Here is a 27,865-nt window from a genome sequence, read left to right on the forward strand (position 1 = left end):
GGCAGACACTGGCCCCACTTTCCTCAACTCTGCACCTGCTTCCTTACCTGGTTTCAATGTCATGGAAGACAATGTCTCTGCACCAGGTATACCCTGGTGTCCATACCTTCCCCCCTCATTTCCTGACCCCTCTGTGTTGTCTCCCCCTTTGGACTGCAGGCTCAAGTGCAGAAACTGTCTCTCTTTTTATTAGCTGTAGCCCCAGCACTTAGAACAATGCTTCGCACCCAGGAGGTGCTTAACAAATGTTTCTTGGATCAGATAGGTCATGACCACTTGCTAACTGTGGGTGTCCCACAGAGCTCAGTAGTGAGTCTTCTTTTCTTCTTCCACTAAACTATTTCACTTGGTGAACATCAGTTGCCACATATTCAATTATCATCTTCATGCTGAGGATTTTCAAATCTACTTAACCAGACTTAACCTCTCTCCTGGCCTCCAGACTTGCATCCTCAACTGCTTCTTGGACATCTCAAACTGAATGACCTACAGACAACTCCGCACCTCCAAAACTGAACTCCTCTTTCTCCTCAAACCCTTCCCTGCCCTTCTTCACTTCCCTGTTATTGCTGAAGAGAAAACCCATCCTCCATGTCACCCAGGGTCCCAACCTCCTCATTCCTCCCCTCTTTCCCATATCTAATCTGTTGCCACGTCTTGTCAACTTTACCTCCATTAACATCTCTCTACACATCACCTTCTCTACCTGGACTCTGACACAGCACTGGTGCAGTCAGTGATCAACAAACACCTCCTGGTGGCCTTCTACAGGAAGCCTTTCCTGATTGCCCCTTAATGCAAGGGCCTTCTCTCTGTTAATTAACCCCAATTTATCGTGTCTATATCTTCTATGTACATAGATATTTCAAGGTTGTTTCCCCCGTTAAGACTGTGAGTTTCTTGAGAACAAGGAGTGGATTTTTTTTTTGCCTTTCTTTGTACCCCAGTGCTCAACAAAATGCCTGGCGCACACAGTAGGTACTTTATTAATACTTGGTTGACTTGACTTGAAGGAAGCCTTTCCTAGTCTCCATTCTACTGCAGCCTTCCTTTCAGATTTCCTAGAGACACAGGTTCAAACTCTGTCCCTTTCCCTTCTCTAGGCCTCATTTCCCCAGCTGCAAAAATAAGAAGAATGGATGAGAAGATCACTGATGTTCCTCCCCAGTTCTAAATCTTTAAGCCTATAAACGTCTACCAAAAGCAAGTACTAACACTCAGAATTATGCCACGGATTATAGTGTCTTTACAACTTACAAAAATATTTTCACATTCATTTTCTCATCTGGACCTCACAACAACCTTAGAAAGCAATCAGGCTGGGAATTATACAATTTTAAACAAGAGACAAAATGACTGAGCAAACTCATCCAGTATGTCAAACTACTCACCAGCTGAGACTAGAAGCCAATCCTGGTGACTCCTGCTTTGGGTGCCTCACATTTCCAATACTACAGCCCTCAACTGGTCTCAACTGGCTTGCTGGTTAAACATCCAACCACCGTGAAGAAGGGGAAAGTGCTCATCTTTCCCCCCTGCCCCACATATGTATGCATATACAATTATATGCAAATATATATATATAATAAGCAAAAAAGCCAGTCTCCTGCAGCTCCCATTCTAAAAGGGGTAGTCGACACACAAAAGGCTGATGGAATGGGAGATTTAGGGGGAATTAGTGCCTGCTGCTATGTAGGAGGTCAGGAGCAGAGCCAGAAGGGTAGTGAGCATAGATGGCCAGGGCACCTCCTGAAATGGTGGTCCTGGCTAGAGACTGACCAGTCAGAATAGGGCTGCAGGGGTAGAGGCTTATACTGTTCCTTTGTATTTTAAACCATTTTAAAATTTAACTTTTTCCTTGAACAAAAATTCTATTTTCTCCCACCACTGAAAACAAAACCAAATGCTTTCAACAAATGTGTTGTCAAGCAAAACAAATTCCTGCACTGGACACTGGTCCAAAAATGATTTTTTTTTTCCCTTTTGCTTCCAGAAGCCATCCCCCCTCTGCTTCATGACAGGTCCCTTAGAAGCAGGGTAGATCACAGCACAGATTGGAGTTCTTAAGGGTTTCAGAGCTACTTGCTAACCATTTAAAAAAGAGCTAGTCAGGGCGGCTAGGTGGCGCAGTGAGTAAAGCGCTGGCCCTGGAGTCGGGAGGACCTGAGTTCAGTTCTGGCCTCAGACACTTAACACCCACACAAAAAAACTAGCCTTGTAACCTTGGGCAAGTTACTTAACCCCAATTGCCCTTCAAAAGGCCAAAAAAAAAAAAAAAAAAAAAAAGAGCTAGTAATTAATTATGCAAAGCAAGTTCTGTGAAAGCTGGCACTGGAGGGCTCTCTCCACAGCATTCACCTTTAGAGAAGCTGTTGCAAAAAAATACACGCGTGCAATGATGAGACAAAAAAGTATGTTCAGCCCCTTAAATGAGCCAGTCCAAAAGAATTTCAAATTAGTAACAAAGGCACTAATTTGGAATTCTAGTATCTTAATGTATGTTAATGTAGACTCATATATTTATTTATTTAAGAACAGGTTCAGAATTTAGAAGATGAGTCCTACAAACAGATGCTCCCATTAAATGCACAGTGGAAAGTTATGCATAAATGTATTTCAAAAGACAGTAATAGCTACAAAAGTTTTTTGTTTTGGTTTGGTTTTTTTTGCTTTTTGGAGAGTAATTGGGGTTAACTGACTTGCCCAAAATCACACTGCTAGTAAGTGTGTCAAGTGTCTGAGGCCAAATTTGAACTCAGGTCCTTCTGACTCCAGAGCTGTGCGCCATTCACCGCACCACCTAGCTGCCCCTACAAGATTTCTTAAAGATATTAGTGCACAAACATCATTAGTGTTAAAATTAAATTATTTGCAATTCTATGTTTTCAAAAGGATTAAAATGATTCACACTCCACTGAGATTCTTGCAATTCTTCAACAGCTGCTTTGATGCACACCTCCCAACTAACAGAAGGGAAATGTAATTTAAATTCACTTTTTCTAGGTGCTCTTACCTCACTTTTATTCAAAAACCTTTATAGTGTTTTCCCAGTGTAGACTGAATACAGTCCAGATTCTGGACTGTGACATCTAAAGCTCCAATCTATCTTGCCAACTACCTTAGGCCGTATTTTATTCTATATTTCATCTCCCATTTACATGCATCTACTCAGACCAACCCCCAGATATGGAATGGACTTCCCTCATCTGCCTCCAAGGCTCTGTCATGACACCTGCCCTGCCATATCACCCCCTCCCAACTCAAAGTGATCTCTTTCTCTCCCTCTTCAAACTTCTCAGAATACTTTGCCTAACATCATCTTTGCCTGAACCAAGCTCTCTCCTGTATCAATTATTTTCCCCAAATTAGATTTTTAAGCAGCTGAATGTTGGGGTCTTGGGCCCCTAGGACTTCACACAGTACCTTATATATAGCAGGAACTTTTTTGCTAATTTGAATTTAAACTAAAAATGTGATTATCCTATAAGCACTTTAGAATTTGTTAACCCCATCTATCCTAGTTTAACAGGAATGTGATCCAAGCCACCTGGATTACTTCTGTTCTTTTCTGCACGTCCCTTTTGCCAGCATCCAATTACATGACTACAATTCAGTAAGTAGCCAAGGGAGAAAATCCAGTAAGTAGCCAAGGGAGAATCACAGAAGGTACAATCTACCACCTAACAAATCAATGCTTCCCCCCCATGTGGCATCACAATCAGTAGCAATTTTTCCTTCAGGACACAAAACACAGTAGGAATATGGGAAACACCCTTCTGGAAATATTTAGGGTAGGAAGTTACCCAATTCTGACGCAGAAAGTCAAGAGGAAGAACTGTTTGGTGTACCTCTCCAATTCCAATCAAATCATCACCTTCCATTAAAATTGAGTTCAATCCCCAAAAACAAACAAACAGAAAACACAAGAGTAGGAAATTCTAAGTTCAAAAGTGTTCTAAGAATTCATTAAAAACTTTGACTGCTAAAAAGAGATCTATAGGAACCCTTCAATTTTCTATGCCACCATCTGGTTCAACAATCATGAAAGGACAGTGAGACTACAAGAAAATAGACCTTATGAAAAGCTAACTGCAAAATTCAGTGGAAATCAGAGAGTGTTCCAGAAATTTAACATCAGATCTTTCTCTAAAAGGCAGATGGCAAACTCATTCAACTACATAGATCAAAAAGGCCCAACAATGATCAAGATTCCAAAGGGTCACAGATTCAGAGCTGGAAAGGGCCTCCAAGGCCTCCTAGTCCGCCCTGCTCCTTTTCTCATGCCAACTTTTCTCTCAAAAGCTTCCATCCAAGCTGCCGTCCCACCTCAACGATGTGTCCCTGAAGCACAAGCTCAGAGGGGTCAGTCACACATCCCATGGGACAGGTTTCCTACCCCCAGTTAGACTCAAAGCTGCTCCTCACATTGGCCAAGTTTTCAGAGAGGCAAAGAGTTTTGATTTGTTGCAGGTGGAAGTAGAACCCACACCAAAGAAATCTTGGTTGACTATCAAAATCAACTTAGCAAGCATTTATTAATTGCCTAATATATTCAAGGTATTGTAGTGGGTGCAGGGAATAAATAAACCAAAATGAAATAGTTCCTGCCCTAAGGAAGCTTACAAAATAGACTCCCTGCAACTACCCTACAGCTAAAATCCCCAAACTGTGTTCCTGGTACTAGAGCTGTCTACATCCAAATACATCACTTAGAGTATTAGTTTTCATAGCTTTCAAATTCAGTGTGAAATCAAGCAAGAAAAGAGTCTATCATCCTTCTGCATTCCTGTACCAAACAAATGGATTCTATTTGTAATCAACAATTATTCAAGTGTGGGTTAGCTCTTCAAAGTATGATCAACCAGACTAAGAGTTTGTTTTGTTTTGCAGAGTTAATTATGAGAATAAAAAAGGAAAAAGAAAGCATGACAAAAGGGGATTGAAATGGCCAGCTAGGGGGCAGCCAGGTAGCACAGCGGTAAGAGCACCTGGGGATCAAATATGGGCTCAGATACTCAGCACCACACCCAGAAATAACTGGCCCTGTAACCTTGAGCAAGTTACTTAACCCCGATTGCTTATAAAAAAAAAAAAAAGAAATGGCTAGCTAGAAAAAAAGAACATTCAACCAAAAATCATTTATTTAATGAATGCTTATTATGTATCCAGGGCTGGGGATATGCTAGGCCAAAATGAAAAACCCCTTGACCTAAATAAATGACCAAGAGGCAGTGGATGGGAGGAAATGGGTGGGTTGAGGAAAGTGAAGAGTGGATGACGGCTGAGGCTGGAAAGCTACGTCCATCTCAATCTTATTTTTATTTTGAACATATTTACATACATAGATGCTAGCCACTATTGATGGCAATTATCTTTGAAGGAAAAAAAATGAATTCAAATGTGAAAATAACACATCAGAAAACACCCCAATTCTAGTTTTATAGCTGGGATGAATCAGAAAAAAAAAGATACTCTGACAGGCTAAAGCACTAAGGCAAAGCTAATAAGGTGGAGTGTGGTAAATATTAAACCTTACACTTGTGTTGAGGAAAAAGTCAACTTTACAAGAAGCTGGGAGAGGTGTGGCTACAATATATTTCTTCTAAGTTCTTAGTATGTTAGTGGACTCCAAATTTCACCAGTCCAAAGTGTGATATCGTTGCCTGGAAGCTATGGTTCCATTAAAAGGTGCAGAGCACCCAGGAATAGGCGGGTGACAGTCAGGTTCTCCTTCAGATGCTCCAGCCCAGGGGCGGGGAGTAGGTGACAGGGCAGAGCTGTATTCTATGTGAAGTACTACATTTTAAGTAAGACACTGATAAGCTAGAGAGCAGAGGGAAGGGCATGGCACATAACAAATATTCAACGAAGGACATTTAAACTGGACAAAATCTGGGAGAACACAATGGCCATCTTGGCAAACTCTGCCAAGGGTGAGTGCATTTGCACCGGGGGCACTTTTGTTCACCCAGGTGTGCAACCAAAAAAATGGAGACCTCTTCTGTTTTATCTTCACCCCACATATCTCTGGGTGCCAAACACTGTCAATTCTACACCTGCTTCTCTCCTCACATGGAGCCACTGCCCCCACTTCAGGTCCTCTTCAGACTCCTGCCACAGACTCTAAATGGATCTTTTGGCCTCTAGTCTCTCCCCACTCCAATCTAGTCTCCACATAGCAGCCAAAGAGATATTCGTTGTTAACATGACTCTGGACATTTTCACCTCTCCAGCTGCATAAATAAATATACAATGTGGTTACTTACAGAATCAGAGCTGAAAGAAGTTTGGAAGTCATGTAGTCTGATTTATTATCATTTTATGGAAGAGTAAACTGAGATTCAGAAATGTTAACTAACTTGTTCAGGTCATTCTGCTAGCAAGGTGTGACTATCGAGGCAAATTTGGCCTTGTGGGCATGATGATGAAGTCCAAAGTAGTACAGGCAGGTGGGAAATAACTAGAAAAACAGTGTGCCCTAAACACACATACCTTGGAACAGGAGTAGGTTTGGGGAAAAACAGTTTGGACCTATTGAGTCTGGATGTTCTATGGTGCATTTGGCTCATCATATTAAATAGGCAGTTGGAGACATTTGGCTGGGGCTCAGAAGAGATAGTGGGGCTGGATATATACACAGACTTGTGAGCCATCTGCAAAGGCATGGAGAGAGAAGAGCAGAGTCCAGCACACAAACTGGGGTACATCCACAGATAGAAGGCATGAGACTTATGTATGACGAGCCAGTAAGGGAACCAGGGAGTTGTCAGACAAGTAGGAGGAGATCTGAGAGAGCAGAGCCAGATTCCAATTAACATGAATAAGAGATCCTCCTGAAATGGCTGCATGTATTTGAGTCCATGCTGTTGGAAGTTATAATTATATAAAACATGGCCACTGTTCTGCCCAACAGAAATATTGCAATGCCAATCTAACTAATGCTAACCCTTTCAGAGATTCCATATTTGTACTTACTGGGCCCTAGCTGTCTCAGAAAAACCAAGAGCAGAGGGTATCCAGGCAGTTGAGGTGACCAATAACAGGAAATGATACAAAGAGGTAGGGAAGTGTAAGGATGAGAAAAGGCCATCAGAGATAACACTCTAGAGCACTAGTAACTTTAGGGGGTTTCAGTTGCATGATGAGTATAGAAATCAAATTTTAAAGAGTTGAGAAGTGAGAAAAAAGGAAGCAGTGGCATAGGAAGTCTTGCTAAAAAAGGGAAGCCCCATACAGAACAATTGAAGGAGATGGAGGAAAGGTTTTGAAAGCACCTCTAAGATGTCTTCAAGTTCTAAAACCTATTCTATCTCTTTTTCTCCCAATTACTCCAACCCAACCTCCTTTGTCTAACATCCTAAGGTATCACTACCTTTGGAACCTGATTAGAGCCAAGATGGAGGAGCATAAGCAGGAAATTCTGTGAGCTCCCCCCACAACCACCTCCAATACCTGTAAAATATGACTCTAAACAAATTTTGGAGCTACAGAGCCCACCAAGTGACAGAGAGAAATAAATCTCCTGCTGAAGGCAGGAGGGGGCCATCGCACCAAGATGGGAGCCAAGCCCAGCCCCGCGTGAGCCACACCAAGCCCAGACCTGGGGAGGTCCCAACCAGCGACACAGACCAGGCAGAGCAGACTTCAGGAGAGTGAAGCACCAGCAGTTGTGGCAGTTTCCTGACTTCTCAACCCATAAACACTAAAGAGAAAGTAAAAGGTCAGTGGGGAACTGTGCTGGGACTACCCCAGGGAGAGACGCAGCAAGGCACCAGAGCCTCTGGCCTGCAGATTGTAGGGAGACCAAGCGACCATTCAAAGGGTAATAGCTCTTGCTTTGACCTGCTTGGATCTGGGTCACAGTCTTGGGCGGTGGTCCTGCGGTGAGGAAAGCTAGCTGCCAGAGCTTGGGGTGTCTGTAGAGGGGGAGCCCTCCTCATAGCTCTGACAACATTTGTGAAAACTCCAGCAATTTCAGACACAGCTCTCTCCACTCTGGAAGCAGAGTTCTGCTGTGGCAAAGAGCTCAAAAGTCAAGTAATTGGCTGACAAGATAAGCAAGCAGAGGAAGCACAATCAAACCACAGAATCCTTTCTTGGGGACAAAAAGGATCAAAACATGGAACCAGAAGAAGTCAACAGAGTTAAAACTCCTGCATCAAACTGCATGAACTGATTACAGGCCATGGAGGAGCTCAAGAAGGATTCTGAAAATCAAGTAAGAGAAGTGGAGGAAAAATTGGGAAGAGAAATGAGAATGACGCAAGAAAATCATGAAAAGCAAGTCAACAGCCTGCTAAAGGAGACCCCAAAAATAATGAAGAAAATTAACACCTTAAATAGACTAACTTGGGCGGCTAGGTGGCACAGTGGACAGTGGAGCACTGACCCTGGAGTCAGGAGGACCTGAGTTCAAATCCAGCCTCAGACACTTAACACTTACTAGCTGTGTCACTTTGGGCAAGTCACTTAACCCCAAATTGCCCTACCTTACCCTCTCCAAAAAAGCAAAAAAAAAAAAAAAAAGACTAACTCAAATGGCAAAAGAGGCCCAAAAAGCCAATGAGGAGAGGAATGCTTTAAAAAGCCGAATTTACCAGATGGAAAAGGAATTTCAAAAACTCACTGAAGAGAATCATTCCTTCAAAATTAGATTGGAGCAAATGGAAGCTAATGACTTTATGAGGAATCAAGATACCATAAAAAAGATCCAAACAAATGAAAAAAATAGAAGGCAATGTGAAATATCTCGCTTGGAAAAACCACTGACCTGGAAAATAGATCCAGGAGAGATAATTTAAAAATTATTGGACTACCTGAAACCATGATCAAAAAAAGATCCTAGAAATCACCCTTCAAGAAATTCTCAAAGAGACATAGGTTGTAGAGATTCTTTCCCAATTTCCCACCTCCCTCTTAATCTTGGTTACATTGGCTTTATTTGTACAGAAACTTTTCAATTTCATGTAGTCAAAATTATCCATTTTACATTTTATAATGTTCTCTAATTCCTGTTTTGTCATAAAGTCATTCCCTCTCCACAAGTCTGATAGGTAAACTATTCCTTGTTTTAGCAGACTGCTCACAGTATCAACCTTTATACCTAGATCATGAACCCATTTAGACTTGATTTTGGTATATGGTGTTAGATAATGGTCTATGTCCAGTTTCTGCCATACTATATTCCAGTTTTCCCAGCAGTTTTTGTCAAATAGTGAGTTCTTATCCCAAAAACCAGGGTCTGGGGGTTTATCAAACAATACATTACTGTAGTCGTTGACTTCTGAATCTCGTGTGCCTAATCTATTCCACTGATCCACTCCTCTATTCCTAAGCCAGTACCAAGTAGTTTTGATGACTGCTGCTTTATAGTACAGATTGAAATCTGGTAAAGCTAGTCCACCTTCCCTAGCATTTTTTTTTCATTAATTCCCTTGACATTCTGGACCGTTTATTTTTCCAGATGAATTTTGTTACTATTTTTTCTAACTCTATAGAGTAGTTTTTTGGTAAATTAATTGGTATGGCACTAAATATATAATTTAATTTAGGTAAAATTGTCATTTTTATTATATTAGTTCGACCCAGCCATGAGCAATTGATATTTTTCCAATTAGTTAGATCTGACTTTATTTGTGTGAAAAGTGTTTTGTAGTTATGATCATACAGGTCCTGAGTTTGTTTTGGCAGGTAGATTCCCAAATATTTTATAATGTCTACAGTAACTTTAAATGGGATTTCTCTTTCTACTTCTTGCTGTTGAATTTCATTGGAAATATATAGGAATGCCGAGGATTTATGTGGGTTTATTTTATATCCTGCAACTTTGCCAAATTTATTTATTGTCTCAAGCAATTTTTTACTTGATTCTCTAGGATATATCATCTGCAAAGAGTGATAGCTTGGTCTCTTCTTTGCCTAACTTGATTCCTTTGATTTCTTTTTCTTCTCTAATTGCTACTGCTAACATTTCTAGTACCAGATTGAATAAGAGGGGTGATAGTGGACACCCTTGTTTCACCCCTGATCTTATGGGAAATGCTTCCAGCTTTTCCCCATTACATATAATACTTGCTGATTGCTTTAAATAGATGCTATCTATTATTTGAAGGAAGGCTCCATTTATTCCTATACTTTCTAATGTTTTTAATAGGAATGGATTTTGTATTTTGTCAAAAGCCTTTTCTGCATCTATTGAGATGGTCATGTGGTTTCTGCTAGTTTTATTGTTCATATGCTCAATTATACTGATGGTTTTCCTAATATTAAACCATCCTTGCATTCCTGGAATAAATCCTACCTGATCAAAGTGTATTATTCTTGAGATAAGTTGCTGTAGTCTTCTGGCTAGTATTTTATTTAGAATTTTTGCATCTATATTCATGAGGGAGATTGGTCTATAATTTTCTTTCTCTGTTTTATTCTTCCTGATTTAGGTATCAGTACCATATTTGTGTCATAAAAAGAATTTGGTAGGACTCCTTCTTCACTAATTTTCCCAAATAATTTGTAGAGTATTGGAATCAATTGTTCTTTAAATGTTTGATATAATTCACTAGTGAATCCATCTGGCCCTGGAGATTTTTTCCTAGGGAGGTGACTGATGGCTTGTTCAATTTCTTTTTCTGAGATGGGATTATTTAAGTAATTTACTTCCTCTTCAGTTAATCTGGGCAACTTGTATGTTTCTAAATATTCATCCATTTCCCTAAGATTGGAACACTAATGCATTGTTGGTGGAGTTGTGAACTGATGCAACCATTCTGGAGAGCAATCTGGAACTATGCCCAAAGGGCTATAACTAATTTCATACCCTTTGACCCAGCAATACCACTTCTAGGGTTGTATCCCAAAGAGATCATGGAAATGGGAGAAAGACCCATATGTACAAAAATGTTTATAGCAGCTCTTTTTGTGGTGGCAAAGAATTGGAAATTAAGGGGGTGCCCATCAATTGGGGAATGGCTGAACAAGTTGTGGTATATGCATGTTATGGAATACTATTGTGCTATAAGAAATGAGGAGCAGATGAACTTCATATTTACCTGGAGAGGCTTATACGAACTCATGCTGAGTGAGAAGAGCAGAACCAGGAGGAATTTGTACACAATTACAGACACAACATATGTGTGATGACCAACTTTGATAGACTGGACTCTTCTCAACAATGCAGGGATATAAGTCAATCCCAAAAGACGCATGATGGAGAGAAAAACATGCATCCAGAGAAAGAACTAGAAAGAACTAAATTTATATCCAGGTGGAAGCAAAATACCTGATCTTTTTCGTTCTCTTATTTGATTTTATGTCCTCTTTACCATTTTTCATTCCAGCTGGTACAATCCATCCTTATAACCTGACCATTGTATAATGTGAAAGTATTTACAGATCCTATACTTGATTATAAGCCGCCATGGGGGGGAGGGGAGGGAGGGGGACAAAATGTGAAATTCAAGGAATTGTGGAATTGAATCCTGTAAACTAAAAGGAAACAAATTAATAAATTAAAGAATTAAAAAAATTAAAAAAAAATTCTCAAAGAAAACTGCCCTGATATTCAAGAACCAGAGGGCAAAATAGAAATCGAAAGAATTCACTGATCACCTCTTGAAAAAGATCCCCAAAAGAAAACTCCTAGGAATCTTATAGCCAAATTCCAGAGTTCCCAGGTTAAGGAGAAAATATTACAAGCAGCCAGGAAGAAACAATTTAAGCATTGTGGAAACACAATCAGGATAACACAAGATCTAGCAGCTTCTACACTTAGGAATTGAAGGGCTTGGAATATGATATTCTGGAGGTCAAAGGAGCTGGGATTAAAACCAAGAATCACCTACCCAGCAAAACTAAGTATAATGCTTCAGGGGAAAATCTGATCATTCAATGAAATAGAGGACTTTCAAGCATTCTTTTTTTTTTCTTTTTGGAGGGGGGGAAGGCAGAGCAATTGGGGTTAAGTGACTTGCCCATGGTCACACAGCTAGTAAGTGTTAGGTACCTGAGGCTGTATTTGAACTCAGGTCCTCCTGATTCCAGGGCCAATGCTCTATTCACTGCACCACCTAGCCTCCCCTCTCTCAAGCATTCTTGATGAAAAAAACTAGAACTGAACAGAAAATTTGACTTTCAAATACAAGAAGCAAGAGAAGGTAAACAGGAAAAAGAAATCATAAGGAACTTATTAAAGCTGAACTATTTATATTACTACATGGAAAAACAATAATTGTAACTCATGAGACTTTTCTCAGTATGAAGATAGTTGAAGGGAATACATATGTATATATGTATACATACATATATATGTTTATATAGAAGGGTATATGTGTGTATAAATACATATGTGAGTGTGTGTATATCCGTGTACATGTATACAGAGACAGAGGGCACAGGATCAGTTGAATAGAGACAATATCTAAAAAATGAAATTAAGAGGTGAGAGAGGAATATAATGAGAGGAGATAGGGAGAGATAGAATAGTGTAAATTATCTGATATAAAAGAGGCAAGAGAAAACTGTTACAGTGGAGGGGAAGAGCAGGAAGGTGAAAGGGAATGGGACAACCTTACTCTTTTTTTTTTTTTTTAACTGAATTTGGTTTAAGGAGGGAATAACACACACACACTCAATTGGGTATCTTACGCTATAGGAAAGTAGGGGGGAAGGGGATAAGAGGGGGGATGATAGAAGGGAGGGCAGATTTGGGAGAGAGGGTAGTTAAAAGCACACACTTTTGAAAAGAGAAAGAGTCAAAGGAGAAAATAGAATAACTGGGGGAGGCGGGATAGGATGGAAGGAAATACAGTCTTTCACAATGTATCTACTATGGAAATGTTTTGTGTAACTAAACATGTACAACCTATATTGAATTGCTTATCTTCTAGTGGGGGTGGGTGAGGAGGGAAGAAGGGAAAGAATCTGGAAATCAGAGTTTTAAAAACAAATGTTAAAAAAATTGGTTTTTTTTTACATGCAGCTGAGAAATAAGATATACAGGCACTGGGGTATAGAAATCTATCTTGCCCTACTAGAAAGTGGGGGGAGATGGGGGAGGATATAAGAGAGAACAGATTGGGGGAATAGCATATTCAGTAGGCTCGCTATTTTGGGGCAGGAGGTAGGGGAAAGATGGGAAGAAAATCTGTAACTCAAAATCTTGTGGAAATGAATGTTGAAAGTGCTTCATTGTCCCACACTTACATACTATGTCCCCTGTCTAAACCTTATGGTCAGGGATCATATACACAGTTTCTGTGTACCCTTCTGTCATCTGGCACAGAGCTAGGTCCAAGGTAGGCAGTCAGGGAGAACCACAGACTTAGAGCTAAGACCTTAGAGGTCACCTAGTCCAATCCCCTGGTTAGGACTACAGGAGACAATTAGTGTGCAAAAGATTAAATCAGAGATCACACAGGCAGTAAACAGCAAAAAACAGATTTATTTGCTGAATTGAACAGAGAAAGAAAAAAATTACATTCTTAAGTAAACCATTTTAATATCTAGTTAATAACGGTGAAACTCAATGACCATCTACCCAGCCACAATTCCATCCAACTTGGACCCTAAGTTGGGTCCAGAGGAATCAAAGGAAAATGATTTCCAGTGGAGTGTAAGCTTCCTCAGGGCAGAAAATATTTAATTTTTAGATGCCAGCACCTAGCTCTGTGCCTTATTCAGTGCAAGCATTTAATACACATTGGAATTAAACTCAAGGGACAGAAGCAAAAACCGGATGTGAAGAGACACCTACTGCTCACCTGGTCACCCTCTTCTTAAACATGTATAGGCTCATCAGGAGAGACTACTTGAAAATAGATGAAATAGGTGAATAGCCAACCATACTGTGGCACATGAGCATAATGAAATTTTGGATCCAAATAATAACAAATGTGAGGAAATCAGAGAACTGTGGGAAGACTCATCAACTGATGCAGAGTGAAGAAGGCAGATCTTACAACAATGACAACAAGGTAAGAACAAGAAGACAGCAAAAGGACCCTGCGTGATGACAATGACTAAGCTTGGGCACAGAGAAGCAATTAGTAAATTGAACCACTTTGGTTGAAAGGGAAAAGGGCTAACTAAGGTGGGTGGGGTATGTGGTATATGTTGTCAGATAAGGTGTGAGTTTGTGTTTGCTGAAACACACAGGGTAGGGGAAAAGAATGACACAAAAAGCAGAAATGACACAAAAGCAAAAGGGCTTACTTTTTTTTAAAGTAACAATTCCATCTATTATAAAAAAGCCCCTCATACAGACACTGACTTCCCTCCTTTTGTCACTCATTCTCTAGGTCAGTTACAGTGAGAAAAGATATTTCACAAAAATGAACATTCCAGGACCAAGGCCTCCTCTTGATATTTCATCCCTAACAGGAAGAATCAAAATCCCTGTCAGAGATGTAAAGGAATCATAAAGGCTATTTAATGGCAAGCCAGGGCTGAAAAAGAATTCTCCAGTGAAGGAGAACTCACTCCTTCCCAAGAGAACCCATTTAACCTAGGAAGAGCTCTCACTATTAGTGAGTGAGTTTTTTCAATCAAACTTAAATCTGCCTTTCTGCAGCTTTGGTCCCATCTAATTCTATCCCCTGGGCCAAGCAGTAAAAATCTAATCCCTTTTCCACAAGACAGTCATTCAAGTAATTAAAGGAGCTTTCTTGTCCTCTCCCTAAGTTTTTTTTCTAGTACAAGACACTAGATAGATTTGCTTCCTTTGAAAGATTCTCATATGGCATAAAGTCAAAGGGACTGCCTCCACCTTCTGCACGGTTTTTGAACACTGCCTACTCCACAGATATCTTCCCAAGGCAGGATAAGCTCACTCCCTAGTCCCAGGCATCCAACCTCTCTTCATTCAGATCCACATCCTAGCTCTGCATGCCAGCTGCACACAAGGACACTTCACCTGATGTCTTCTAGATGCCTCAAGCTCAACATGTCCCAAACAAAACTCAATGAGCTTCCCTCTGGAGCCTCTGCGTGTTCTTCCCACCAGCCTTCCACTACCACTCACATCAAACAGCCAGTCAGCTTCTAAAGTGTTATACTTCCTGCCACCCACACAGCTGCCTCACTAGTGAGGCCCATTAACCCTCACATGGAATAAGGCAATGGCCTAACTGATCTCCCCAACTTCAGTTTCCCCCCACTCCTTTCTGTCCTCCAGAGAGCAGCCAGAGAACTTCCCAAAAGCCATGTCTGCACATGTTACCACCTTACTCAAACTCCTGCAGACCCCATTCCATCTAAGATCAAATATAAACTGTCTGGCATTTAAAGCTCTTCAAATCAATAGTCATTTATTAAGCATCTTCTATGTGCTAAGGGCTGAGGATGGAAAGAAAGGCAAACAGTCCCTGCTCTTAAGGAATTCACAGTCTAACAGGGAGGAGAACATGCAAACAACTATGTTCAAACAAGATATATAAAGATTATATAAAGGAGATAACCTTAGAGCTATGGAACTAGAATGAAAAGAAACTAGAAAAGGCTTCTTGCAAAATGCAGAATTTTAGCTGAGGCCAGGAGACAAGAGATAATAAGGATGGAGGGAATTCTAGGCATGGGGGACAAGACAGCAAAAATGCCCAGAGCTGGTGCCATGTGAGAGGAGCAGAGTAATGAACTTCAAAGTATGTGGAGAAGAAGGCATAAGGAGGTGTGGGGAGCAGAAGGGCCAAAGTTATGAACTGCTCTGAACACCAAACACAGGAATTTACATCTGATCCTGGAAGCAATCGGGAGGCTCTAGAGTCTAGAAAGGAGAGGAGAGGGGCTCCCCATCAGTATGGAAGCTCCTGAGGATAGGGCCTACTCCAATTCTACCTTTGTTACCCCTGGAGCCTGGCACGTGGCAGTCACTCACACTGACTCATGATGGGTTTCTAGTTAACTAAATCATACTCACTTTTCCGCATCATGCAGGTGGCTGTCTGACCCTATCTCTGGCCTGTGTTTGTAAAACCTTTGAACTTCACATTTACCCCTATTAAACTCTATCTTATTCAAGCAGGCACCATGTTCTAATCTGTCCAGATCTTTCTGGATCCCAGCTTTGTGCCAACTGCACATTGGATATGTGGGCTTTATGCCTTTATCCCTGTCAGTGATGAAAATGTTAAAACCACACAAGGCCAAGGGCAGATCTCTAGGGTACTCCACTAGCAAAGAGCTTCTAAGAATAGCTGCAAGACCACAACTCCTGCTGCCTCTCCCTTTTGGTAATCATAATTTCAACTCTCATTCCCTTCACACAAGTTTCAATTTCCTTCTGCCCATTCAGATCCTTGTTCTTCTTGGAACCTTTTTAAAAAAATTCCATTTATCCAGAAAATGCCAAACATTTATTAAGTCCTAGGTTCTAGGTACTGTTGGACTGCCAAGATAAAAATAAAATATTCCCTGGTCCCAAAAGGGCTAATATTCAACAGGGGCAGACATGGTGTGCACATAAAAGCAGACAAAGTATACAAGGCAATGAGCACCAGTGCCTGGAAGGAATCAGAACCTTAGGTTTCATGAAGATGGGGCAAACACAGGGATTCTAAAGGATAGAGAGGGAGGAAGTTCATTCCATGCATGTGGAACAGGAAATGAGACCAGCACAGTAAGCCACTGTGGCAGGACTATGGCATGTATGAAGGCTTTGGAGAATGTGCTGGTAGGTGGGAGTCAATCTGCAAAGAGCTTTAAAGGTCACAGAGGTTACATGTGATCCTGGGGGTGATAAGGAACCATTAGAGCTTAATGAGTTTGACTTGGACTTTAGGAGGGAAAAAAAATGACTGCTATGTAGGAAAGAGAGTGAAGTGTCAAGAGACTTGAGATAAAACATGGAGGCACTTGAAAAAGGTCAGGTGAGAAGCCATGAAGGGCCCACACCTGCTGGAGAGGGAGTCTTGCTAAGACCTAGCAACTGATTGGCTGGCTGGAGTATGGGAAAGTAAGGCATCTAGGCTCTCTTCCAGGCAACCTCATGCTTACAACCCCCACATTTCTTTCATACTGGAAAGATATCCTTCCAGTCATCCCCCTACACCCTCCCATTCTCCATAACCAAATCCTTGTCAAGTCCTATCCTAATACCTTGGCAACATCACTCTCACTCAAATGGCTACCACCACCCTCCATCCTCATCAACTCTGGCCTAAACTATATATAGCAATAATCTCTTAACTACCTTCCCAGATTCCAAACTCTCTCTTCTATCTAACCTCCACAAAATCTCTATTCCCCCCACCCCACCCACCCCCATCCCGGAAAGATAGGTACAAGAGACAAGGCAGTTGGTGATAGAGGCTTGTTTCTCATTCTAGAACAAATTCAAAAACCCTAACCTCCTCCTCCCAGTGGAACTGAGTCACAAAGCAAAAAAGATGTCAAGAGATCTAAAAATCAGAGTTCCTAAATACTAATTAATCAAATCTCATGGCTTCTCAATCTCCATTTTTCTGGACATCTCCATAGCATCTGACATTGTTGATTATCCATTCCTTCTGGACACTCTAATCCTCTGCATTTTAGGAACACTGCTGTTTCTCATCTTCCCTCTCTGACCACTTCCTACCAGTCCCCTCTGCTGAACCATGTTATGCCCCTAGTTAGTGGGTGTGCCAAAGCACAGTCCTGAAGCCTTGTATCCTTCCCTTCTAGACCCCCACTTAGTGACTTCACCAGCTCTCTTCACTTGATAGTTGACACCCAGCCCTATGAATTTGAGTTGCTCATTAGACATCCTATATTCAGCACTTCAAACTGGATGTCCTTCGGGTGTCTTAGAAATCTCTTCAAAAATGCACTAATCTTTCCCACCAGATCCATTTTCTATATAAGTGATTACCCTAAAGCACAGGACTTATCATATTGTCCCCCAATTTCAATTCTAGTAGTTACTTATTACCTCTAGGACAAAATATAAACTATTTTATTTGACATTTAAAGCTCTTCACCACCTGAACCCTCATTACCCTTCCAATCATCTTACACATTACTTTCTTCCACACACACTATGATCTAGCCATATGGCCTACTCAAAGTTACCCACAAACCAAGTCGGCCCCTGGAGGCCAGGAATGCAATACGCCCCTGGCCCCCATCTCTAGTTTCCCTTAAAATTCACCTTCAGCACCATTAAATATATAGGAAGGACAACACACACACCCCCACCCCCACTGTCACTGTTTCTCTCTCTCACTCCTTTGTCCCAAAATCCCTTGTAGTAATCTTGAATCTTATAGAGATTTGTGTGTGTACTTGCTATCTCCCCTCACCAGAAAGTATGCCTCTTGAGGGAAGGAAGCTTTACTTCTGTCCTTGCACTGCCAGGTCTCTTAGCTTGATGCCTGGCATGAATGAAGCAAGGGCTTAATGAATGCTTCTGAATGAACCAGGAAGCTTCATCCTGTCAGCCTTCCAAGAAGATGCTTTCTTCTTGAGTAGGAGTTGAGCTTTGAAGAAGGTGGCAGCTCTGTGATTTGGGCAGCAAGAGGAATTCCTGGGTGGTAGAGCCTAGAATGCAGCAGAGACTAGATGGGAGCCCAAGTATTCCTAGCTCCCTGAGCAGAACTAGGTTCACTATGCCATGCTGTTTCTTTTGTTGCAAACCTTTTGTGAAAAATCTTCCGGAAATGCAAAATTACTCCCTAACTGAATCTTTGAATTTCAAAATCACCATTAGGAGCACCCAATATCACTGAAGAATACTCTAAGCATAGAAAATGGAGATCAACTCAACAAAAATTATTGAGTAGAAGGTACTCAGATAGGTATAGCAGGTACAACGATAAAAACCAACAACCCCACTGAATGCAGGGAATCAATGGGAGGCAGGCAGAGAAATGAAAGAATTACTGATCTTGAGAGTCAAGGCCTCCATAAACGATGATGATAACAATAAGGGCTCACATTTATGTAACACTTTAAAGATTACCAAGTGTTTCACCATTTATCTCAATTTTAGACAAAGTATAATCGGGAGTGAAGACAATAAAAGATGTATTGGGATGAGCATTTTATAGCAGCTGTCTTTTTGTTACTGTTTCTGATTTTTACATTTGTCTCTCATGACAGTGAACAGCATGTACTGCATGCCCTCCTGGACAAAAATAACATATTATTTGCATTACTTGGAACAATATACCAAAGTTGCTTCTTGATGTCTGTAAGTACAGTGGCTTGGCACATATAGCAATCACTTAATAAATGCTTACAGAATGACTTAACGACTACAGTTCTCTATTGACTTTTCTCCATCCTCTTCAATTCTCTCTAATCTTGATCAATTTATTTCAATCCCCATGTGCCTCCCCCCCTTCCCAATCTGACAGAATCAACTTCGAGTGACATCAAACAGCTGGGCAGTTTCCACATGAGTGATTCTAAGGGAAATCCACCACAAAATCAGTCCCAGAAATGCCTTTCTTTATTTTCCATAACTTCACATGCATAACCTACATCGAACTGCTTGTCTTCTCAATGGGGGGGAAGGGGTTGAGGAAGCAAGAAGGGAGAGAACCTGGAATTCAAAGTTTTAATAACAAATGTTAAAAAATTGCTTTAATGTAAAACTGGGAAATAAAATATACAGGCAATGGGGCACAGAAATCCATCTTGCCCTACAAGAAAGTGAGGGGGAAGGAGAAGAGAGGGCAGACTCGGGGCAGGGGTAATCAGAATGTTTACCATCTTGGGCTAGTAGAAATAGGGGAGATAGGGAGAAAATCTGAAACTCAAAATCTTGTGGAATTGAATGTTGCAAACTAAAACTAAATAAATCCTGGAAGAAAACATGGAAAAGGAAATGCATCCCTTCTTCACCCCTCAACCCTAACAAACCTTGAGCGTTGGCAGGCAAAAGTCACCAAGGGGCAGGGCAGGCTCCGGCCGGCGGCCCCAACGCCGGGGTCACCGCAGAAGCACAAAAGATGACCCCGGAATGAGCCCTCATCTCGCCGTCAGTACGGGCCGCGCCAGCACCGAGGCGGCCGGGTCGGAGGGAGGAGCCCCGGAGATGGAGGGGCAGGGCTCCGGGGAGCCGGGGCTCCGAGCAGGCCCGAGGAGGGCGAGGGGCACAAGCTCCTCCATAGTCCGGTCCGGCTCGTGCCCGGTGGGGGGGGGGGGCATGCGGGACCCACAGCCGGCGAACCCCCCACCCCGACTCCAGGCTAGGCTGCGCCCCAGGAGATGCCCGGGCGGGGCGCGGGGCCCTGGGTCTGAGACCCAGCTGAGGCAAGAGGCGCAGCCTCGGGCACAAACTTTCTCTGGCACCGAGCAGACGAAGCCCCGCGGCCGCGGCGTGGGAAGGTCTCGGTCCGCAAGTCCGCCAGCCCGGCACCAGCCCCTCCCCCGGGCGGGGGGGGGGGGCCCCCCTGCCCCCAGGCCCCCGGCCCCGGGGGGGGGGGCGCCCTCCAGGGGAAGGCCGAGGCTGCGCCGTCCCCCCACCCCCGGGCACAGGTGCTGGGGGAGGGGGAGAAGAGGACCCTTCCTCAAGGCCCCCGCAAGCGGCTTCCTCACCCCTGCCCACCCTCGGGAGAGCCCACTTCACCCTTCACCCCAGGCACTCACGCTGCAGGAGACCTTCAGGAGATCCATCCGGCAACTGAGGCGCCGCTCAGGCCACCGGAGTCCCGGGTTCCACCGGCTGGGGGCAGTCGAGGGCGGCGGGGGGCGGGGGCGCTGAGCCACCGACGCCCCTCCCCTTCCCTTTCCCTCCCCCAGGACCGCCCTCTACCTCCGCCTTCCAGGGCGGGCCCGGCCCCCATTGGCTGAGGCCGCCGCCTCCGTTCCCCAGAAAAGACGCGCCAGGCTATTGGTCAGGGCCCTCCACTGGCCCCGCCCTCGCCGCCCATTGGTATGCGGGCGTCGCCGTGAGTCGGAGAGGGCCGAGCAACACCCCGCCCCTCCCCCAGCTCCCCGGGGTCTCGGGTTTTTCCGTGATGGCGGCACAGCCCGTGACTCACCCACAGCGCTGCCTGAAGGCTGGCCACCGCCCATGGGCTCGTAGGCCCTGGGGGGGGAGGAGGGGCATGAGCCCAGGGTGGCCGCCCCCCGCCCCCAAAGCATCCCCCCGGCGAAAATGAAGCTTCTTGGGCTTTCCCAAATCCTCTAAATTAACTACCAGTAACTGCTTCTTCGGCCTTAGTTTTGTTCCTAACAAATCACGCGGCGTTCATTTCACTTCCCTAAACACCCTAAACACTTTCGCTAAACACGCGCCTTCTCGGTTTAAACCGTGATTCTGCAGGCCGCGGACATGCCCACGCACGGGCCTCTTCTGTGTCAACGCTCCCAGGTGACCGATCACAGACCCACGCTGACACCTGTGTATCCTGGGAGCGGCGGGACGAGGAAACTTTCGGAATCAAACAGAACATTCGAGCTCACTGTAATCTTGAAAGAGGGCCAGCGGGGGTGCTTCCGATCACTGCCTCTAACTGCGCCCCAGAGCGCGGCCGGCCCCCATGCAGCCCAGGGGCTTGCACACACCAGCTGAGGCGCCAGGCGGCACGAGGCCACGGTGGGTGAAGCGGGGCTGCCCGAGGGGCCTGTCACCGCTCTAGTGGCCTGACAATTGCCAGGACGGTATTACTACTATGGGTTTTGCATGCTTGCATACATTCATTACCTACACACAGATTTAAGCATCACAGAATTAGAAAAAAGAACGGTGCAAAAAATGGTCTTAATGACCACACATAATTCATGTTCTTTTCCAGTTATAAACAGCTGGCAAAACAAAACCAGAGAAATTCTTAGTCTTTCAAATGAAAAACAAAAGAGAATCACAAACACACCAGTTAACCTTATACCTTCCAGTTTCTGTCAGTTATACCATCATTCATCCAGTTCCCCATATTTGCAACCTTGGCTTTGAGTCTTCCCCTCCCACAATCAAGTTCTGTCCATTTTCCCACATTTTTCTCATATTTAGCTGATTGTCTTCCCATCCCTATTGCCAGCATGCTAGCACAGGCCTCTTACTACCACCCACCCAGACCATTAAAACAATTGGGGTGGGGGGCGCAGTTAGGGGACACAGTGAATAGAGCATGGGTCCTGGAGTCAGGAGGACCTGAGTTCAAATTAGGCGTCAGACACTTAGCACACTTACTATCTGTGTGACCTTGGGCAAGTCACTTAACCGCCATTGCCCTTCCTTCTCCCCTCCAAAAAAAACCCAACAAACAATGACCTAGGGCCAGCCCACAGTCCCAGCCAAGATGCAAGACTGTCCATGAAATGGCACCACACCTACCCTTCCTGGTCAGGCTGCTGTCAGACTGGACGGCTCACCTGTCCTTCCATGCTTTTGTTCATATCAGTAACTAACCTTTAAAACTAACTTTTCCTCCACTTAGCACTTTGCTTACTCCTTTAAATCCGTTTCCTTTTTTTTGGTTCAAGATTAAAATTAAAGTTCTGAGATCAGGAAACCTTCAGTAAATACCATTTTTAAACCAAGCCTGCATGTATGAGAAAAATAAAATTCTAACTTTTAAATAAGAGCCAAAATCACATACCTACAAACAGTTAAACTTGACCTTTTAGGAAAAAATTGTTATTTAACTCTAAAATTCACATTCTTACAATAAATATGACCCATTGGGAGGTGAGAGAAGCCCAGTTATACATAGTTAAGAGGCATTTGCTCAGAATCACCTCAAAACCAAAGTGTTTTTTTGACAGGGATGACAAATAGTTTAGGAGTAACTGGAGAAAAGCAGGATGTAAGATATACTGGTATTAAATAAACTACTTTTTTCCTCTGCTTAGCAACTGAGGCCAAATGCCTGGAGCACAGAGACTCTGAAGGACAAGAAACTTCACTAAAGTGCTGGCCTGGCCAATCGTTTACAAAGTCAAGTCAACCAGTCAGTTCCTTGAGAAAAGCTCAGCCTCGTCCTAGAAGGAAGGCTGCAAAATCTGCTGACATGCAGGTGGCATGCCGTCCATGGCTGCATTCTCAGAGGTCTCCTGCAAGCCTTGACTTCACACTGAGAACCACCGTCGCCTATCCACAGACATGGGATCTGGAGAAAAGTGAGCAGAATCTGGACTTTGGGCCCTGCTACTCTGCTGCCCTCTTGGCTGTTGGCAAGCTGTGGGCCTCCTCCATCTCTTATGTGCTGAGTGCTGGGGGCACAGACAGGACAGTAAGACAGTCTGACCAAGGGAAGGTCTCAGCAGCGAGCCAGGTGCAAAGGTTCCCCTGGTCGTCAGGGTACAGTAGCCTCTTCTTTCACGCCATCTCCACTGAGGAAATCCTATCAGATCTGACAGGGTCAAAGACTCCAGGAAGAGCATTTGCTTCTCTGGCCATCCCAACCTGACGTGGCTGCAGTTGCAGGCCCTGAAGGAGCCGTGGCCAGGCCACATCTTCCCAGAAGGTTGGCTGATGATGAAGCAGGACCAGAAGGCTGAGAGGACACGGTTATTGCTGAGGCTCTTGGGCTCAGAGAGGAGCGAATGATGGTGGCACTTTGACTGCTTGGCCTGTGCCCCTTGTGTCTCTCCCAAAGCATGTCTGGTTGCTTCAAAGAGGATATTGTAGAACGAAGGACTTGCACTCAGCACTCCAATTTTAAGAACAGCCACTATTTTTCAAGTCATATGTACCCTCATTTCTTCAAGGACTTTTTTTTGGTGACAAACTTACCACTAGGCAGCTTTCCATCATATTATTTGAAGTTTGCAAAAACCAAAACCTGTTAATGTTTTTTTTTTAAATCAGCTAATTCATTTTACCCCCTCAGTACTATCCTTTAAACCCTTTCTAATATAATAGCACTAAGCATTTATCCAGCGTCTGCTAAATACTAGGCCTGAGAAAGTACAAAGTACAAAGGGGCAGAGGGATTGGAGGCCAAAATAAAGCTAAAAAACAGACTATGGAAGTGGAAGTGTAGGAAGACACGGAGAGACAGGAGGCTAGGATCAGAGAGATCTGAGGAATGTCTGAGCTTCTGATTAAGGAAGTGAATCCTTGTGAATAATAGTGAGATCCAAAGTGTGATCATTCCTATGAAAGAGGTCACAGGATTCGAGGGGACTGAAAGAAAAAAAAAAAGGTGGGACGTTAAGGTATTTAGGGAAGTCTCAACATGAATTCTGAAGTCTCCTAAGGTAAGGGTAAGAGTTGGGATCCAGAAAAAAAGTGTAAGGTAAGAAACTCCCAGAGAAAGGGACTGCTTTGGCAATCTGGCAGAGGGTAGGGAACAGGCATTTACTATATATGTGAGGCACTGTGCAAAATTCTTTATAAATATTATTTCTTTGGATCCTCACAACAAGCCTGGGAGGTCGATGCTATGAATATTGCCATTTTACAAGTGATGAAACTGAGGCACACAGAGGTGAAGCAATTTGCCCAGGGTCACACTGCTAATAAGTGTCTGAGGCAGGATTTGAACTCTGGTCTTCCTGATTCCAGGCCCAGCGCTGTATCGGCTGCACAGACAGCTTCTGGGCGTTAAGTGACAGTGGCAAGGGAGACGGTGCAAGGGGCAGATGGGTGCAAAGAGGACCTTGCCTCTTGGACCGCGGTGTTGGGTGGTGTGAATAAAGGTATAGGCAGTACTGGAAAGGATGGCTAGGGATGCAGGTCTTGGAGAAAGAAAGGAGAGAGGAAAGGATCCATAATGAAAGGAAGCTTGTTCCTATCAGATTTCTTTTCATTAACCCCTGATATATTCTAAAGTCCAACCAATCAGATCCATGCTCTCAAGGAGATTACAATAAAAGATTACAATCTTCTAAGGGTGTCACGCTAGACAAATATTTATGCAAAGATCAAGGTAAGTATATGGTATGGTCCAAACGGCTGGTATAGACAATAAGAATAAGAAGGAAAAAATAACCACTCCATAATATGGTAGGCCAGCAACCCTGAGGAAGTGGTACCTGTGAGTGAGTGCCTGTGAGTGAGTGGTCCCTAGAAGGAGGGGGTACAGCTCCAATCAAGAGGAGGTATGTAGAACATGATGTGCAGGAAAGCAAAGGCTACTGCGGAGGGATGAGAGAGACAGAAGGTTGTGAGCAAACAGACGTGTCTGCCCAGAGAAGCCTCACCTAAAGGCTGAAACCAGGTGGTAGAAGGCCCGAAACGCCAGGCTAAGTGACCTTGGCAAGTTCTCACCACCACATTCTCTCTCCCTTGGAATTAAAGAGTTCATCCTTTTCACTAACCAACTGCACTCAAAGTAAAGTATGTTGTTCCTACTGTCATTCAGGAATACTTCAAAAATACCAAAATTAAGAATGAATACGGGAGAACCATATTCTCAGGGGGAGTCAAGATGGTGGAGTAGAAGCAGGACCTCCGAGCGGCTCCGACTTCCACCTTCCCCCATCAATGTAAAAAGACTCTGAACAAATTATGGAGCTGCAAAACCCACAAAATGACACAGAGAAGCTAACCTCCGGCTGAGGACAGCCCAGCAGGCTGGCAGGAATCAGCCAGCACAGGGCTCTGGGAGCCAAGCCCAGGCAGGCCTGACATTTTAGCCCCAGGCTGGGCTGGAGCAGCCACCAGGCCAGAGGGGCTCCAGATCAGCAGCAGCTGTGGCCATTTCGAGAATTATCAACACATAGACAGGAAGGAAGAAGTGAGAGGTCAGTACAGTCTGGACTTTGGGACACAGTATGTGGGAGTGTGTGGCTTTCGCCCCCGAGGCGAGAAGCCGCTGAGATGCCAGGCACAGCCAGCCAGCACCATGTGGCAGCTTGAGCTCCTGGCCTGCAGACTGTAGGGGGACCAAGCGACCAGTCTGAGGAGTAATCGCTCTTGTTTTAACCTGCTTGGATTGCAGTCTAGGATGGAGGTCCTGCGGTGTGTGACCAGCTTACCAGAGTGTGTGGAGGCTTCCGAGAGGGCACCCAACTGATACCTCCAGCAGCTGAGAAAACCCCAGCATTTAGGACGAAAGCTCCCCTGTCTGGTGGCAGAGTCCTAGTGTGGCAAAAAGCCCAGGGGTCAAGTTACTGAGGGGCGACATGACCAGGCAAAGGAAACAAAGCAGACAGAAGATTCCAACATTAGACTCCTATTTTGGGGACAAAAAGGAGCAAATCCTGGAACAGGAGGAACACAGTGAAGTCAGAACTCCTGCACCAAAAGCTTCAAAGGAAAAAACAAGCTGGTTACAGGCCACAGAGGACCTTAAAAAGCAGATAAGAGAAGTGGAGGAAAAATTGGGAAGAGAAATGAAACAATGCAAGAAAATTACGAAATGAGAGTCAACAGCCTGACTTAGGAAAATCACACCTTAAAAAATACACTAACTCAGGGTGGCCAGGTAGCACAGTGAGTAACAGTACCGGCCCCAGTGTCAGGACGACCTGGGGATCGAATCCAGCTCAGATACTTAGCACCACACCCAGAAATAACTGGCCGTGTAACCTTGAGCAAGTTACTTAACCCCAACTGCTTTAAAAAAAAAAAATAGACTAACTCAATTGGCAAAAGAGGCTCAAAAAGGCAATGAGGAGAAGAATGCCTTAAAAAGCCAAATTTACCAGATGTAAAAAGAATCTCAAAAGCTCACTGCGGAGAATCATTGCTTCAGAATTAGATTAGAGCAAATGGAAGCTAATGACTTTATGAGAAATCAAGATGCTGTTAAACAGATCCAAACAAATGAAAGAATAGAAGGCAATGTGAAATATCTCGTGGGAAAAAGCAATGACCTGGAAAATAGATTCAGGAGAGATAATTTAAAAATTATTGGACTATCTGAAAGCCATGATCAAAGTAAGAACCTAGAAAACCATCCTCCAAGAAGTTCTCAAAGAAAACTGCCTTGATGTTTTAAAACCAGAGGGCAAAATAGAGATCGAAAGGATCCACCGATCACCTCCTGAAAAAGATCCCCAAAAGAAAACTCCTAGGAATATTATAGCCAGGTTCCAGAATTCCCAGATTAAGGAGAGAATATTACAAGCAGCCAGGAAGAAACCATTTGAATATCGTGGAAACACAATGAGGATAACCCAGGATCTGGCAGCTTCTACACTGATGGATCGAAGGGCTTAGAATATAATATTCCAGAGGTCAAAGGAGCTGGGATTAAAACCAAGAATCACCTACCCAGCAAAACTGAGTATCATGTTTCAGGGGAAAATATCATCATTCAGTGGAATAGAGGACTTTCAAGCATTCTTGATGAAAAAAACCAGAGTTGAATAGAAAATTTGACATTCAGATACAAGAAGCATGAGAAGGTAAACAGGGAAAAGAAGGAACTTGTCAAAGTTGAACTATTAACATTCCTACATGTAAAAACAGTAATTGTAACTGATGAAACTTTTCTCAGTATGAAAATAGTTGAAGGGAATAGAAATATATATATATATGTCTATATGGGCATATGAATACATATGTGAATGTGTGTACATATGTTTACAGGTATACACAGATAGAGGGCACAGGACCAATTTAACAGGAAGGGATGAGAGGTGAGAGAGGAATATAATGAGAGGAGATGGGAAGAGACAGAATGGGGTAAACTATCTCATATAGAAGAAGCAAGGGAAAATGGTTACAATGAAGGGGAAGAATAGGAAGGCAAAAGGGAATGGGTCAACCTTATTCTCACTGAATTTGTCTTGGGGAGGAAATGAAATACTAAATAGGGTATCTCACCCTCCAGGAGAGTAGGGGGAAGGGGATAAGAGGGGGGATGATGGAAGGGAGGACAGGCTGGGGGGGGGAGGGAAGTTGGAAGCACCCACTTTTGAAAAGGGATGGGATCAAAGTAGAGAATAGAACAAGTGGGAGGTGGGATAGGAGGGAGGGAAATATAGTCAGTCTTTTACAATATATCTACTATGTTATTGTTTTGCATTAGCCACACATGTACAACCTATACTG

At 43.5% G+C, this 27,865-nt stretch overlaps 1 protein-coding gene across 11 annotated transcripts in view; it reads right to left on the reverse strand.

The window, feature by feature from the left end:
* LOC138165352 (oxysterol-binding protein-related protein 9) overlaps positions 1 to 27,865 on the reverse strand; it is a 163,885-nt gene that overhangs the window by 43,304 nt on the left and 92,716 nt on the right. Inside the window, exon 1 of one of the 11 annotated variants that reach the window (XM_069093594.1) lies at positions 20,563 to 20,696. The exons of 9 other annotated variants lie outside the window; for them this stretch is intronic. In XM_069093594.1, the coding sequence (XP_068949695.1) occupies positions 20,563 to 20,589 (27 nt within the window). In that variant the 5' untranslated portion in view covers positions 20,590 to 20,696. Of the gene's footprint in view, positions 1 to 20,562; positions 20,697 to 27,865 lie in introns of those variants that run through there. One more of the 11 variants, XM_069093593.1, reaches the window with a different exon arrangement.

Source organism: Petaurus breviceps, unplaced genomic scaffold (genome assembly GCF_028583685.1).
Source record: "Petaurus breviceps papuanus isolate PSGF00001 unplaced genomic scaffold, PetGlider_PUasm1.0 208, whole genome shotgun sequence".
NCBI classification, from domain to species: Eukaryota; Metazoa; Chordata; class Mammalia; order Diprotodontia; family Petauridae; genus Petaurus; species Petaurus breviceps.